At 36.7% G+C, this 15,983-nt stretch overlaps 2 protein-coding genes across 2 annotated transcripts in view; both read left to right on the top strand.

Moving 5' to 3' along the window:
- The window catches only part of LOC113056736 (collagen alpha-1(VII) chain), a 59,077-nt gene extending 46,691 nt beyond the window's left edge, over nucleotides 1–12,386 (top strand). The window contains exons 81-111 of the mRNA XM_026223566.1: nucleotides 780–857; nucleotides 964–1,017; nucleotides 1,161–1,199; nucleotides 1,659–2,171; nucleotides 2,586–2,621; nucleotides 3,032–3,085; nucleotides 3,173–3,232; nucleotides 3,387–3,512; nucleotides 3,625–3,696; nucleotides 3,787–3,822; nucleotides 3,929–3,988; nucleotides 4,444–4,488; nucleotides 4,907–4,942; nucleotides 5,437–5,472; nucleotides 5,564–5,620; nucleotides 5,780–5,851; nucleotides 5,962–6,033; nucleotides 6,192–6,227; nucleotides 6,350–6,430; nucleotides 6,680–6,733; nucleotides 6,816–6,869; nucleotides 6,954–7,016; nucleotides 7,102–7,164; nucleotides 7,791–7,907; nucleotides 8,585–8,662; nucleotides 8,766–8,819; nucleotides 8,919–9,007; nucleotides 9,642–9,865; nucleotides 11,304–11,366; nucleotides 11,967–12,161; nucleotides 12,291–12,386. Coding sequence (XP_026079351.1) covers nucleotides 780–857; nucleotides 964–1,017; nucleotides 1,161–1,199; nucleotides 1,659–2,171; nucleotides 2,586–2,621; nucleotides 3,032–3,085; nucleotides 3,173–3,232; nucleotides 3,387–3,512; nucleotides 3,625–3,696; nucleotides 3,787–3,822; nucleotides 3,929–3,988; nucleotides 4,444–4,488; nucleotides 4,907–4,942; nucleotides 5,437–5,472; nucleotides 5,564–5,620; nucleotides 5,780–5,851; nucleotides 5,962–6,033; nucleotides 6,192–6,227; nucleotides 6,350–6,430; nucleotides 6,680–6,733; nucleotides 6,816–6,869; nucleotides 6,954–7,016; nucleotides 7,102–7,164; nucleotides 7,791–7,907; nucleotides 8,585–8,662; nucleotides 8,766–8,819; nucleotides 8,919–9,007; nucleotides 9,642–9,865; nucleotides 11,304–11,366; nucleotides 11,967–12,161; nucleotides 12,291–12,304 — 2,631 coding nt within the window. The 3' untranslated portion in view covers nucleotides 12,305–12,386. The remainder of the gene's footprint in view (nucleotides 1–779; nucleotides 858–963; nucleotides 1,018–1,160; nucleotides 1,200–1,658; nucleotides 2,172–2,585; nucleotides 2,622–3,031; nucleotides 3,086–3,172; nucleotides 3,233–3,386; nucleotides 3,513–3,624; nucleotides 3,697–3,786; nucleotides 3,823–3,928; nucleotides 3,989–4,443; nucleotides 4,489–4,906; nucleotides 4,943–5,436; nucleotides 5,473–5,563; nucleotides 5,621–5,779; nucleotides 5,852–5,961; nucleotides 6,034–6,191; nucleotides 6,228–6,349; nucleotides 6,431–6,679; nucleotides 6,734–6,815; nucleotides 6,870–6,953; nucleotides 7,017–7,101; nucleotides 7,165–7,790; nucleotides 7,908–8,584; nucleotides 8,663–8,765; nucleotides 8,820–8,918; nucleotides 9,008–9,641; nucleotides 9,866–11,303; nucleotides 11,367–11,966; nucleotides 12,162–12,290) is intronic.
- A 1,721-nt stretch (nucleotides 12,387–14,107) lies between these two features.
- LOC113056377 (urocortin-3-like) lies at nucleotides 14,108–15,701 on the top strand. The gene is made up of 2 exons (XM_026223135.1): nucleotides 14,108–14,420; nucleotides 14,832–15,701. The coding sequence occupies exon 2, from the start codon at nucleotides 14,841–14,843 to the stop codon at nucleotides 15,282–15,284; it is 444 nt and encodes a 147-aa protein (XP_026078920.1). The 5' UTR covers nucleotides 14,108–14,420; nucleotides 14,832–14,840; the 3' UTR covers nucleotides 15,285–15,701.
- Nucleotides 15,702–15,983: the final 282 nt, after the last annotated feature.

Raw genomic sequence — 15,983 nt, forward strand, 5'->3', positions numbered from 1 at the left:
GATCATTTGCCCTGACAGCTCATTCAGCATCGATTTGTTCATCAGTTCCTTATTTATTGATAAGACTGAAAAAAGATTGTATTTTGTGTGTCTTACATATTTACTTTTTCATTTGGGGTAGCATAATGTGCTACCTGTTTTCACTGGTGAAATTCAATGGCATATTGCTTTTCTTTCATAATAATTAATCTGTTTGTGCATGTCTGTCAGTAAATGTGTGCTCCCTAAACCAGTCTTAACCTGTTTCTGAGTCTTTATTGTGTTCCGTGTGTTTAATTCTTTCACAATCATGACTGCATCATCATATTTTTTCAATTATATTGATCAAATAAATGGGTACCAAATCAATTATTGACCAATATTAAACATTTCAATTAATCAGTATCATTTCTTTTTGCTTTTGTAATTGTTTTTGCTCTTTCCACCTTATTTTTCAGTTAAGTTAATCAGTATTACTTTACATTAGATAACATTAACAATACTTCTAAAGCAATTATTAATCTTAGTTGATGTTAATCTTAACATTTACTAATAGATGTGTAAATCAAATGAGTTAATCAACTAACATGAACATTTTATACAAATCTAGTTATTTTAAAACACTGTTTAATGTGATCTTTAGCTAATGTCAAAAAAAGAAAATTCATACCCTGTACATTATAATATTTTGGTGCCTAAATTCTCTTGTAGCATTAAAAATTATTGATTTAACAATTTAGTTCAGTAGTGATGTAAATATACATGAAACTTCCTGTTTATGACTGTCTGGGTATAAACAGGTGAGCTTGTCCCACAATAGCGGCTTGGAAGAGGCAAGATCTAAAGTGAAGAGAAGTGCTCCTTCATCTGAGTACATGGTAAAATCTTGTTCATAACTGTCAACCTAATGTTTTGACAGGAGAATTTCATTTGCACATAGAATAAGCATCTTAATAAGTCATGAATCACGTGTGTCTTCCACAGGCCTACATGCCTGGAACCCCAGGTGGACAAAACCGTTACAAACAAGGATCTAAGGTGATGAAAATTGAATTACAGTGACGTATTTAGCGCTTATGATTGAATAAGCTCATCTTAGAGAGCTGCAGATGTGATTGCATGATGTAATGGAGGGAAATAGAGGGAACAAAGTCAAATTTTGTTATTGCATCTTCTTTTAGCGGTCTACCTCAGGTGCACAAGGCAAAAAGAAGCTAAATGTGAGTGTGTTTAATCTACCTAAAAAAATGAGGAATCCAAAAACATAAAAGAATAGTTGACCCAAAACTGAAAATGTACTCACCTTCAGGCCATCCAAAATGTAGATGAGTTTGTTTCTTCATCAGAAAAGATTTGGGGGAATTTTGCATTGCTCACCAATGGATCCTCTGCAGTGAATGGGTGCCGTCAGAATGAGAGTTCAACCAGCTGATAAAAACATCACAGTAATTCAGAAGTAACCCACATGACTCCAGTCCATTAATTAATGTATTGTGAAGTGAAAAACAGTGAATCAAAAACAGTCTATAATCTAAACGCTTTTTTCAGCAAATTTTCATTTTGGGGTGAACTATTCCTTTAAAATAATTCCATTTCTGAAGTCAGCTAAACAATGCATTGGAAAGAGATACAACCATAGTAATAAGTACTCACACTTGATATTTCTGTCACTCTTGTAGAAAAAGAAGCAAGAAAACAAAGACCTTGAGACTGTGACAGAGATGTACAGGGAAAGAGAGGGGGAAGAACAGGGGGTGAGAGAAGATGAAGTCTCTCTTGAGAACAAAGAAAGGAATATTGAGGAGGAAAAGACAACTGAGGAACAGTGGGACACGGAGGAAGAGGATGGTGTGACTGAGACCAAGGAAAACAGTTCAGGTGATGGTGACGAGGAGACAGGCAGCGAGGAGATAAAGGAAGAGTTTGAGCTAGAGAGGGAGAGGGAGAGACAGGAGATGGAAAGAGAAAGGATGGAACTGGAACAAGAAAGAGAAAAAGAACTGGAAAGGGAGAGAGAGCTAGAGAGAGAGACAGAGATGGAGCAAGAGGAAAATGAGGAGAGAGAGAGACAGTTACAAAGACAAAGAATAGAATGGGAGAGACAAAGAGAGAAGATGGAGAGAGAGAGGAAGGGAGAGACAGACCAAGAAGAAGACATGGGGCCTCGTATTTCCCACTGTGATTACCTTAAAGTAAGTATATGCTTCAAAGTCTATAGGTTTCCAAATATTCAACATATATTATATTATATTATATTATATTATATTATATTATATTATATATATATATTATATTGATCAATTATTAATTATCATAATTATTAATTATCTATTAATTATCAATCCATTTTAATTTACATATGATGGTAAGTCACAGATTTTTAGTCTAGACTTTTGCCTCCAATGTAATTACTATTTTGTAATACAATCTATTTTGATTGAACCATAGAAGAACTTTCTTTAATTATGATATACACCAATAAGAACCTATTCCATGGTTATTTTCATTTCAATTACATTTTTAATCCCAGATTTTCAGTGCGGTCTTATTATATATATCCGTAAATAAATTGTGCATTATATGTGTATTTTTCCTTTCTTGTACAGGGACCTCCAGGTGAAAATGGAAAAGCAGGCCCTAAGGTTCGCCAATCTTTTTAATTATGGGTCGGAACGATCTGTTCTTACTAATAGAGCATGATAGTCCCATCCTGATAAATAATGTTGTTCGAGCAATGTTCTCATCAGCTCTTATTAGTGTCTAAGCTCTGTGTGTTCCCAAACCAAAGTCTGTTAGATAAGAATGATTATCTGCTTTCTGATTGGACTGCAGTTCACCCACACATACGACATCCCCGCCTCCTCATTCACAATGTTAGGAAATTATTACTGTCAATCAAACCGGGTGGGTGGAATTTCAGCAGTGCCTTTCCGCTTGCTTTGATGCCCCAGAGCTTTATTTTTACTCCTCCGTTCCTGAAATGGATTCAGTGTCTTTATTAATATTGTAGTGCTCTCTTTGTTATTTGCCTTGTAAAAACTGCGTTTGTTAGTGGCTGATCACTTGTGAATTTGTGCAGGGGGAGATTGGTGAAAAAGGCCAGAAGGTACACTCATTCTCAACTTGGTGTCATTAACTGTTTATCCCATATTTCTTGAACCTCCTTTGATCTGTTTATGTGTTCTTTTTTTAGGGAGAACCTGGAACCGGTCACCGTGGGCCCATTGGTCAGGCCGGTCCACCTGGACAAAAGGTGATTGATTAAGCTGTGTATGTTATCAATGATATGAATTTAACTTCCCATACAGTACAATCCAAAAAAAGAGAAGAGGATACCAACATAAATCCAAACACAGTTAATAATAGACATTACTTAACTAACTAACATGTGATTGTTATGTACTTAGGGCGAGCCTGGAGAACCAGGACCACCTGGAGCACAGGGCATTCAGGGTATTCGTGGCAACCTTGGCATCCCGGGGTCACCAGGTCACAGAGGTCAGCCTGGTGACCCTGGAGAGCCAGGTAGAAAGGTAACGTCAGCCCATTCTCAAAGTTGAGTAGTTACCTTATTGTAACGACTTTGTTGATTTAAACACAAAAAAATGAACTTGAAATTTTTCATTTGTTTCCATTCTTTTAAAGGGTGATAGAGGTAGACGAGGGAAGAATGGTTCACCTGGTACCCCAGGTGCAATTGGTGCTCCTGGACAGCAGGTATCGCTTTAGAATTTTACTCTGTATTTTACTACATATTTTAAAAGTGAAGAACTAGAATAAACTGAGAATTTGCTCTTCGTTTTACAGGGTCCTCCTGGCCCCTCTGGGGTTAAGGGTGAAAAGGTAAATCACTGCATGTAATGTTTATGCTCAATGATACCAGGTTTGATGGAAATGCCCCACAACATAAATGTATACAAGCATGAAACGTTTCATCTGCTATTACTAGGGAGACAGTATCCCAGGAGAACCAGGTGACAGAGGAATTCCTGGGCTCCCAGGTCGCAGGGTAATATTATGAAATTTGCTCTTTCTGATTGTAGGTCTTTTTTTTCCTTTAATAGCATATTAGTTTGTTTGTAATAAATACTCAATGTTAATAAATAAAGTTAATAAATGATGTATTCGAAAACTTGGCCCAGATTTACTAAACGGGGTCAATTTGTGTGAGACCAAAATCCCATAAAAGTGTTGACAGTAGACGAAAGATCTGCAAAAGATGTGTTGACACTGTACAAATGAAAGAACGTAGACATTCACTTCCATAAAGACCAGTGCAATCTATCAAGACCAAATGAGCAACTATCACAGCCATGTTAAGCACAAAATGAATTAAGACATGTTTGTTTTTGTGGTGTTAGTAAATTTGGCCCCTAGTATCAAAAAGTGGCATGTTTTTTTCTCTCTCTCCCTCTTTGTGTTATTTGCTGTTAATTTTTCTCAACTTTTTCTCAACATTCAAAGGGAGGCAAAGGCACTGTGGGTGCCAGTGGTCCTCCAGGTCTCATGGTAAGTCACGAGTGATTCCAACTCACACTGTAGCACTTCTCAAATCCCTCAAATGTCCCTATAGCATTCCTCAAATATTTTATTAAAATATATTATTGCTAAATATTAATAACATGTGATACACAATACCTGCTGCCTTATGCTGCAATTACTAAATCGTATTAACAATTACTAAATCTCACATTTTATATTATTTCTTTCTTATCTCTCTTATCTCAGTTTTTTTCTACTTCACATCGTTAAGCTACTTTGAATAAAAGCATTAGCTAAAAGAATAAATGTAAATGCATTCAAAAAGCTTTAGTGCATCCATGCAGTGATCAGTATTGAACAGGTCAATATAGACTGTATTAAGAAAGTAAGACATTGTGATTCTGGACAATGTGTTAACGTCTCGTGACCTTTCTCTTTAATTAAGGGTCCTAAAGGCATGACAGGTATGAAAGGAGAAAAGGTGAGTCTATTTTTAACCCACCTCAGTTTGAAATTCGAAACAAGTTCGGAAAGTAGAAGGGCTTTAAATATTAATAGCCAAGCCAGCTCTGTCAGGGTCATTTTCTGCAGCTCAAAGACTTATAGACAGCTTTGACAGTACTGCTGTGCTCACAGAGCCTCACTTCTCTTTGTATTGACTTGCCAGTGCCTTCTTGTCAAGTCTTTCTCTGCTAAAGCCAATCTTTCAATGGTTGAAACTGCTGTGAACAGCACTTTCTTTTGACACACATACAATTGCACTAACGTCACAATCTGCGTCAGTTTTGAGTGATATTGGTTTTATTTTCTTCAGTATACAGTAACTTTATGACATACAGTGAACATTTGTAGTCTCAAAACAATACCACTTACAACCCTAGAAACATTTAACAGCCCATCTGGCATATCAGTTGAGTTTCATTTGTTTAGATACCCCTGACAAAAATAATAAAGACAAAACTTTTTGACTGACAGGGTGACAAAGGTGTGCCTGGTCACAGAGGAGACAAGGTAAGGACAGCATAAGAGTAGATTGAATACCTGAATACCCGTTTATTTTGATTCTTTCACCAACTACCACATCGGTTTCCTGGTTTTGTAGGGTAGTCCTCTCTCCATGCCAGGACCCAGAGGATATAAGGGTCTGAAAGGAGAGGCAGTGAGATATTTTTGTATTTTAATTTGTCATTTCACTATAAAGTTTCCCACAAAGGCCATACTTGACTATGTGAACTCAACAATGCTGTTTGAGCTTTTAGTTGTTTTTAAGTATAAATGACAGATACATGTCAAGGCATGTCTGAATTTGACATGGCAGGGTGAACGCGGGCTTCCGGGTTTTGATGGAGATAAAGGAGAGAAAGGTGAAGATGGTCCACCTGGTGCAAAGGTATTTTCTAAACCTTTCTTAGTGAATTATACACTCAGATACCTACAGAGATTCATGTCTACATTGGACCATAAAAGGGAATTTCTAACACTTGTTTCATGTAATTTCAGGGGCTGAAGGGAGAGGCTGGTACTAAAGGAGGCATGGGGCCTTTTGGTGTACGTGGTCCAGTAGGACAAAAGGTCAAAATTAGCTCTAATATGACGTTATGCACTATAATGCCTTAAACTGCTTTTTTTTAAGTATGGGTTATATTGCTTTATATTTCATGTTATATCACGGTAATTATTTTTACTGTGGAAAATGCATTTTGGGAGTGAAGGTATAATTATTTTCTTAGGGGGATCCAGGGGAGCCAGGCGCCAATGGGGAAAAGGTAGCCTATTTCCTGTTTGTTGTGATAGTTTCTAAACAAATGTTTGAGATTTGTATATTTTTAGACATTCTGCTGGCTATGTATTTTGTTAAATATTACTGATTGGCTAAGATTTGTCACAGGGTCGTAATGGAGAACATGGATTGGATGGTGAGAAAGGTGATAAGGGAGATATGGGCCTGCAGGGCCGAAAGGGAGATCAGGTATGAATATGAATCATATGAATTAAATATTAATTAATAAGAAATTTCTTTGAGCACCAGAGGTACCTGAGAAGGAGAACACTGTTCCCTTAATCTTTCTTACTAACTACATTATTTAGATGAATGATTAAATAATTAAGTAGGCTTTCCTGTCAGTTGATTTATTTTTTTACATTTTTATTTTATTTCAAATTTTGTTGAGTAACACTATGGACTCATGGACCTAGACTCATTGGTTTGTGTGTTCAGGGTGAGACAGGGGAGCCTGGTTTACCTGGAGAAGCAGGAATTAAAGGCGAGAAGGTATGAAATGTCAATCTAGTCTTTAGTTGTTGTGTTCTCACCTGTCTGTAACCATTGTTTCACAACATTTATTTTTCTGTAGGGCTTCAGAGGTTTCCCTGGACGAATAGGGAGTCCAGGACTGGATGGAGAACAGGTATTGTTGGACCTATTTCATCCCATATTAAAAATTAGATTAAATAAACCACTAAGAACATTTCCTTTGACTGTAAAACACAAGGGTGATTCTGGGGACCCTGGCAGGCCTGGCATTCCAGGACTAAACGGTCTCCCGGGACGAAAGGTGAGTCACTTCCCAAACAGACATTGATAACCTCATCATCACTGTAAGTTTAATTATGAGATGAATTGTTATTGTTAATGTTTAGGGAGAAAAAGGTGACAGTGGTCTGAATGGTCTTGATGGAGCTCCTGGGCAAAAAGGAGAGAAGGTAAAAAATTATATTTAAAAACGATTTAATAATAGTTCACCCAAAAATTCTAATTCATTCATCATTTACTTATCTTCTATACAATTTTAACTGTAATACAAATAAAGAGTCTTTTTTCTTAAAAAATTCACACTATTTCTTCCATACAACAGGAGCAGTCAGAAGCTCCAAAACAAGCTAAAACCATAAAACGTGCCATAAGACTATCATAAACGTTAACTAAAATCATATATTCAAAGTTTAATTATGTCATATGATATTAGTGTGAGGACCTATGACTTGCATTCAGATGTAGATATTAAATTGCATTTCATGCAGGGTTCTTACCATTAACTAAAACTAAAACTATTGAAAACATTTTTGTTCATTTAAATTAATAAACATTCAACTCAATTAAATTAAAACTAAAATAAAACGATATATATATTTATAACATACATAGTAAAAACAAATATGTTGAAATGTTGAAAAAATAAATTAAAATAAAAAAAATTAAAAACACTGTTATTATGTCACAACAGACTTTAGAAAACCATACTTGCATAGGATGATCACTGAATTTTTATTTTTGGATAAACTGTTGTTCTAAATAATCTTTCCCTTTTAAATAACCCATTCTTCTGCAGGGTGCAACTGGTTTCCCAGGTTTCACTGGGTTTAAAGGATCTCCTGGTGCACCAGGAACTAACGGGGCTCTGGGTCGGCCTGGTCCGGTTGGACCTAAAGGTGACATGGGACCAAAGGTATGACCAACCTGCCTACACTTAGACAATAATATCTACATGATAATAGAGCTGAATTTATTATTCCTCTGCGTGATTCATCAGACCTCACAGATAGATAGATAAATCGTAATGCTAGTGTAATTAGGGCCATCTTCATATCTCACTCAATCCCATGTCGAGGAACCGTGGAGGAGGACAAGGCCCTAATTAACCTCAAGAAAGACAGGATGAGAGAGAGATAGAGAGACGGGGGGTAGGAGCTATTTCTGCTGGGATGAAGATTTGAGCTATCAAACTAAACACTGCGCTAAGGCCGCCTTTAGCCACAATTAGGCATCTCTTGATGTTGATAGAAATGGAGAGGATTCAGCAAGCTGCACTCACAGAGTCTCTTTAGTAAAGGTGAGCTGTACTCCAGTACAGAAGCAGCAGACAATCTTAAAGAGTAAAGTTTATGAATTAAACATCACTCTGAAAGTATCACTCTGATGCTATTCTGTACGAACACAGCCAATATATTTTTAAACGTATATTTATTTCAGCTGAAAATTAAGTAAACCATTGGTTTGGTTATGTGTAGCCTCAAGCTCAAAGCTGATTGGTCAAGGGTTAGTGATTGTTTCGTGGTGATGTGCAGTTTCTGTGCATTACTATCTGTCCAGCATTGTTTGATTTGATTGTTTTATCTGTCCCAGGGAGAGAAGGGAAGGAGAGGCAGAGGAAAGGCCTGTCAACGGGGACCCCCTGGAATTCCTGGCCTCAGAGGCCTGGATGTAATAAGGCATCTACACACAAATAACTGTATCCTCCACTCGATCAGGACTTAATCTATTCACAAACATGCTCAGTCTAAAGTTATACATGTCCTCTATGCAGGGGGAACTGGGAACCTCAGGAATGAAAGGAGAAAAAGGGGAGCCTGGACTCAGTGTATGTTGACAATGCCCCATTTTTATCATGTATTTATCCTTATGGATTACATATAGGTTTTCAATGTGATTAAATACTTAAATTTTCCCATTTGTTCAGGTGGAGGAAGTGAAGGATCTTGTGACAAAAGAGGTGGTTGAGAAGTGTGGTGAGTTTGTGTGTATGCAAGTTGCAGTAGGAAAACTGCTGTAAAAAAGCACCTTATTTGTTTAAAGTGTTTGCTAACGAAATGTTATCACACTTTTGTTCATGTATATATATATATATATAGTAACAAACTCATTTTTTTGCAGTCCATACAGTCTTACTGTATCTGATCTGACTGTAAGCTAAACAATTAATGTCAAGATATGCAATGATACAACCCACTGAATAGATTGTTTGTCTATTCATGTTTAACTAAATATGGCTTCTACCTCCATAAAGAACTATTCAGTTGTGCACTGTACTGCAGTCCATTGAAGTGAAACTATGAGCTTCATTAACACATGTACGTGGGTGGTTAGAAGTGTGTGTTTTTGTGTATTTGTGTGAGTTTGTGTATTTGTGTTTGGAGGCCCCTGTTGTGAAGGCCTCAGGACCCCATGGGTTCCACCATCTGTTGTGTTTTCATGGTCTCTCTTACCAAAGAAAACCTGTGATGAACTCCATGTCAGGAAGTCACGAAAATTAAATTGACAAAAAAATGGGAGTGTTTTTATAATTTTATTGAAGTAATGACTTCTGTGGTTTAAAAATGTTTTTGTCAAATAATTGAATTACTGTCCATTTGAATGAAATTAAATGACTTAATGATGTTACCCTAACGACGTTTGACTAAAGCATGATCATATTTCTAACTAAAGGAAAGGACATACTCCTGATGGTGAACACCAATGATCCAGATGATGGGAGTATCCTAAAGGAAGAAAGAAGAACAGATTCTTCCTCTCCGTTCTTGCTCACCCACCCCAAAGTGTGGGATGAAGAGTCAGAGGATGAGACCACTACAGTTCATCCTGCTGTTTCAGAGTCTGAGCCAACATTAGCATATGGCAACGTTACAAGTAGGTATATTCCCGCTTTGAACCAATATGTTATAACATGGTTTCTCTCTTATGATATCATCTCTTTAGTTTGCCCTCGGGCCTGGAAGGGTTTGGATTGGGAAACTGTAGATTTATATAATCAGTTTTATCTTCATATGAACTTCTGCTGGGTCTTATGAACATTAGTCCTGATCTGTTTATCTTTATGCATAAGTTCAGTCATCCATAAACACCATTCAGCTTTTCTTTCCCTGATGGAAAACAGGAAATCATACGCAAAAGTCATACGCACAGGTTCTGCATGGTCTACTTCTCTGTGTTATTTTAAGCAACTGAGTCACACTTCAAAAAAAATAAAAATCTGTTTATTTTTTTTTTGTTTTTTTAGTACCAACCATAAAGTAGTTGTTCATTGGAGCCTGATGTTAATTTCAGTGATCAGAATATGAACAAAGACATAGTACTTGTTATCTATTTGGCTACATTATTATATGATGTCCACTTCAGATGGAAGAAAAATAATAAATGAATAGACTTTTCAGGCAATCATATCAACATAGAAACACTGGCTCTCATCATAAATTTAGTATGTCATAGAATAAATAAAGGAAAAAGAATAAGAAAACCACTGATGACTGATTTTGTTTCCATTACACAAACAATTGAGTGTTCGAAAATGTACAAAAATGTACAAACCCTCAGGCCATCTAATATGTGGATGACTTTGTTTCTTCTTCAGAAAAGATTTGGAGAAATTTAACATTTCATGATTTGTTCAACAATGCAATGCACTGCAGCGAATGGGTGCTGTCAGAATGAGAGCCCAAACAGCTGATAAAAACATCACAATAATACACAAGTAATCTACACAACAGTCCATCAATTAATGTCTTGCGATGCAAAAAGCAGCATGCATAGCTTCAAACCATTGGCTAAAATATGAGCCCTCTATTCATAATATTGCTTACTTCGGAGAAAAAATATTTTTTGTCTGAAACAGGAAACCAACCACCTTTCACCAAGTCCAAAACAGTTGAAAACAAATATGTCAGTAGATTTTGATTTGAGAAGACAACATAGAATATACTTTTTCTCTACAGAAAGTGTTATCATGGATTATGGGCTCATATTTTGGCCAGAAGCAACGGTTCCAAGTCTTAATGGTGGATTTTTTAACTGCAAACAAATTTATTTTCATGTCACATTAATTGATGGACTGGAGTTGTGTGGATTACTTTTGTTTATCAGCTGTTTTGGACTCTCATTCTGACGGCACCCATTCACTGCAGAGTATCCATTGACGAGCAAGTGATGTAATGCAACATTTTGACAAATCTGAACTAAGTTATCTAAATGTTGGATGGCTTGAGGATGAGTACATTTTTTGCAAATTTGGGCAAAGTGTTCCTTTAAATGACAAATCTGGATATAATATAAGCTTTTCTGTTGCACTCAGGAGCCAGTACTGAGGGAGAGGGAGAACAGAGAGAAAAGAGACATGCACTCAAACTCCACTCAGGTATGTGTGGAGTAAAAGAGGAGAACATCGTCCTCTGCTGACTGCTGCTCCAAGTGCTTTTAACCCGTTAATACAGCTAAAAACTGCTCACATAAGCGTTAAATTCAGATTTTCTGCACAAATTAAACCTGGTCCTTGAATAAATATATTTGCAATGGAAATTTTGGTTTTATGTCCAGAAAAGTAGTCCAAAAAGTACACAGTAATGGTCCTGGCACCAAAAGTGCAAGCACATAGCCAAGATTATTTTATGCGCTTTTTTTTCCCCCACAGTCTATTTCTGTCACATACACAGTATTATATGAGACACAAGGAACGGAAACAGACGGATAAGAGCAGAATTAATCCACTGATAAAAATAACATTCAAATCAAGTATATATGTATGTGAGAAAGAGAAATAGAGATAAGAACATTTGACTAACAGTGAAATTCAAGATCAATTTTGAACCATTTTTAGAATATATTATTATATGATATATTTTTGAATTATTCATCATTTTGTTGATTTCATCAATTTTTTTAAACATTAATTTCATTAGAACATTAGTTGAACTGCATTTACAATTCTTTGAAACTTATTAATTAATGCTGCCTCCATTAAATGTAGACCTAGCCGCTGATCTGTGCCTTGAACCCATGTCTGAGGGCCATTGCACTGAATACATCCTGCTCTGGTACTACTACGCCGTCTCAGGAGAATGCCGTCCCTTTGTGTATGGTGGCTGTGGAGGAAACAGGAACAGCTTCAGCTCTAAACAGGACTGTGAGAGTCAATGTGTTCTGGGGAGGAGAGGTAAAGAGCCAGTCAGAATTCAGACTTCAGGTTCCAATATAAATGATCAGAGGTGATTGTTCGAAAAATGCTAAAGACATTCCTTTTTAATCTAAATCAATTTAATTAAATGTTCTTATCTATTTACAGATTTTGGATCCTGAGGAGGAGAGATATGCTATTTTTAACAGTGTAACTAAATTCTATCTCACAAAAAATACTATTTTTGTACATTGCCATCCTATATGTATATTAGTTTATAACAGCTTTATATGGCAGAAAAAAATAATACTACATCATATTTGCGTTTTACTTTTACAGTGCAACACATTGTTGCACTTTTGTAGTTATTTCTTACAAATACGCCATGTTTTTATACAAAAAAAATATATTTAGTTTGATGTTTATAAACCAAGGTCATGATTCTAAGAGTAAATGCACTATTAATATAACCGAATATGTGTTTATAACCTGTCCACCATGAGGTTTATCATTTTGCACTAATGGTTCTGTTTGTAAAATGTTCTTAATCTGACTGTATTTGTAAGACAATTAAAACAATGGGATGAATATATTTTTGAATGAGCTATATAGTTCCCTGTGGGTTGGTGAGTGTGTGCGTGAGAACATTTTCACATCGTGACCTCTGATTTTGGACCGTGTTCTCTGAGCTTGGCCCTATGGTGTGTATAAATGCTGCCATGTTGGCTTTTCTTCAGAAATGTTTGTCGAGTCGTGTCTGGACGGTGTCTCCTGGGGGCAGGCGGAGAAGGTGTGTGTGTATTTGAAGCAAATAGACTAGCTGCATTTGTGGGTGGCTTATTTGTGCACATTTGTGAATGTTTGCATTTCCTTCCTCATTATTTTTACCCCTCCATATCTTCCAGTCTTAACAGCTTTGACATTCACTCTGTTCTGTCTTATATAATCCCCCAAACAAGCTGCTCCCTGTTGCATCCCAAGGTTTTTTGCTCTTTACATATGTCCCATCAGCAGGGGGCACGTGTAGCAGGCCGTAGTCCAATTTCAAGACTGTGGTACAAGTCAGAAGATAGGACACCCTTTACAGTGTGTCTAAGGGGATCCCTGAGTGAACTTCATTGTGTACACTACAGAGAATAGATGCTCTTTACACTTGCTTTTAAATGTAGCCTGTAGTTTTAAAGGTATAATGAGCTTCCTTTTAACGTCATGTGGAATAAATATATTAACATCCAGCCCAATGCACAATGTTTACAATGTATAAAGGTGATAGTTAATGAAGTCTTCAAGCTTCTGAGCCCTTGATAGCAATGCAATCAATCATTAAAGGGAAGTGGGAGGAAAACTCATTAAACTTATAAGCATGAACTGCAGAGCAATTAACTCACAGGGAGGTCTAAAAAGGGACACAAACATTTGATATGTCAGTGACCCTGAAAACTGAGAAAACAACAAAACAGACCCTTATAAATAGTTTAATACAGATGCAATGTAAATAAAGTGCTGCGCTGTCCATGGTACTGAATGCCCATGGATGAATCTCTAAATTCTCAACTTTCCTGCTAAATTATAAACCATATTTAAGCAAATTTATTTATTTATTTATTTATTTATATTTTACAGTTTAATTGGACATATAGTGGAAGAAAGGCTATTTACAGTCTAAGGAATAAAACACACATCCAACACAATCTCACAGCAAGGTTATTTGGCAGTGGCACTATGCCAAATTGGTGGCTAATTTGTAAAAATTCATTAAAAAAAGACCCCATTCATGAATTTTTTGTATGATCTAGGTCTTTCACACAAATTCACACGAAAACTTGACACCTCGCAAAGTAGTTAAGTTTTTGCGTGAGATCGAGTTGGTTAAACTGCAGCCATACAGTAATAAGTTGAAATTTACAATTCAAATACATCATTTTATATAATAACAGGCTGGCTTCAAATATTAAGCCCAAAATAGACTATATGGTGACGGTATATTCGTCTTGGGTGCACGAGCGCATCAATCACCGCCTCATTTTACTGGGAGGATCCCAATAAATGACGTAATTGCTGGCGTACGACTGCAGCGTAATTGTGCTTATACTAAATGAATGCACATCCAATAGGCGAACATATTATGAGCAGCCAGGGAGATATCATACACTCTAAATCCCTTTTATGATTCAGTGCGACATTAAGTTGAGAATGAGTTGTTGACTTGCTTGCCTTTTTCATAGCACATTGGACAAAAGTTTTGGTTGACCTAACAGTGCTTCACTTCAGAAGACTCTCCTAATTCAAACAGTGCAGGTAAGGTACTTTTTTATTAGATTCAAGGGGATATTTTACTGGAAAATAACAATTTACCCAGAGGTTGTTCCAAATCTGTGACTTCATTTATGGAACACAAGAATATTAAAGGCTGATCGCTTCTGTCACAATTGCATTATGTACAGAGTGAAATGCGACAGGCTAACACCACATCTTTTGTTGCACAAAAGAAAAAGAAAAACTTAGTAGAGATTTGGAACAACATGAGTTTTAGGACAAAATGACAATTCTAACTTTTAGTCGAACATTTACTTATTATTATAGGTGCATATGACAGTTTTTATACAAACTTTCTTACAGTTAAAGTTATCATTACCCAGAAAATATTGTTCTAAAAGCCTTCTTAAAGTACTTGCCTTGAATGTATTCTCATGCGCTTCCGTTCAACAGGGCAGAACGATGTGGCTCGCGCGGACCCTCCTCGCTCTGGCGCTTCTTTGCGCACCGGTATCCAGCCTCTGCTTGCCAACGTACGACCCCGTGTCCAACTTTCTTTGCAACAATGAGGTGTTCTCCGAGACGAATGATAACGGGCAACCAGCAAATCCCCTGGTGGACAGTCTAAACCTCCTGTACAAATCAGCGCACTCGCTTTCCTCCGAGGAGCCGCGCGAAAGGAGGACAATACCCGCGTCCAAATACAGATACTTGAGCCAGACGCAGCTCAGGAGTAAACTGTATCGTAATAGTGCGAAGAGCGACCGACGCAGCCAGGTCACTCTGTCCCTTGATGTCCCCACCAACATAATGAACATCCTCTTCAACATTGCCAAAGCCAAGAACCTGCGCGCAAAGGCGGACGACAATGCGCGCTTGCTGGCGCAGATTGGAAAGAGAAAATGAACTCCAATTAATGTCACTAATTTGACTTTAACTGATATTTTTTGTGACCAACTGAGGCATGTTATCTCTAATTTAATAATGTAATAAAAGTTTTTTTTCAGTTGCATTATAAGCTATCCTGAAAATTAATGGAACGTATTAACAGGTGACCTTTGGGCTCATTACCTAGTGAGACTCATGGCAATTGTAAACAAAAGTGTTTGGTTTATTTCTAAACTCAAGCTTTACAGAGACATAATGATTGGAGTATGTATCGTAGGGAAGTAGCCTACGACATATTTTTTCCTTCCTCTTTCCCTTTTCATTAATATAATTTTGGTCTGTTCACCTCAGATGAAAGTTGAGCTGGTTAGTATTAAAATGACTGCTTTATAAGATACACGACTTGATGGTTTCAGATCTGTAAAGTTCTTAAAACTTCGGGTGGATAAAACCGAAAGTGTAATATTTTTGTACTGAAAATAACTATGTTATCATTTAATAAATAAACAAATGCAAATGTAAACAAAGCGTCCATTTGAAGGTAATTATTTCGAGGGAGAATTTCACTGTAGGCTAGGTTTTTACGGATCTTAAGAGACATAAAAATCTACAGATATATAAACAAACACACCACTCCTTTCACTTTTCACAACCGACCAGTCAAGGCAATAATTATAGAGAAGTCTACCACTGTTTATGCTGATAGCAAAGAGTTAT

The sequence above is a fragment of the Carassius auratus genome, chromosome 4, assembly GCF_003368295.1.
Source record: "Carassius auratus strain Wakin chromosome 4, ASM336829v1, whole genome shotgun sequence".
NCBI lineage: Eukaryota > Metazoa > Chordata > Actinopteri > Cypriniformes > Cyprinidae > Carassius > Carassius auratus.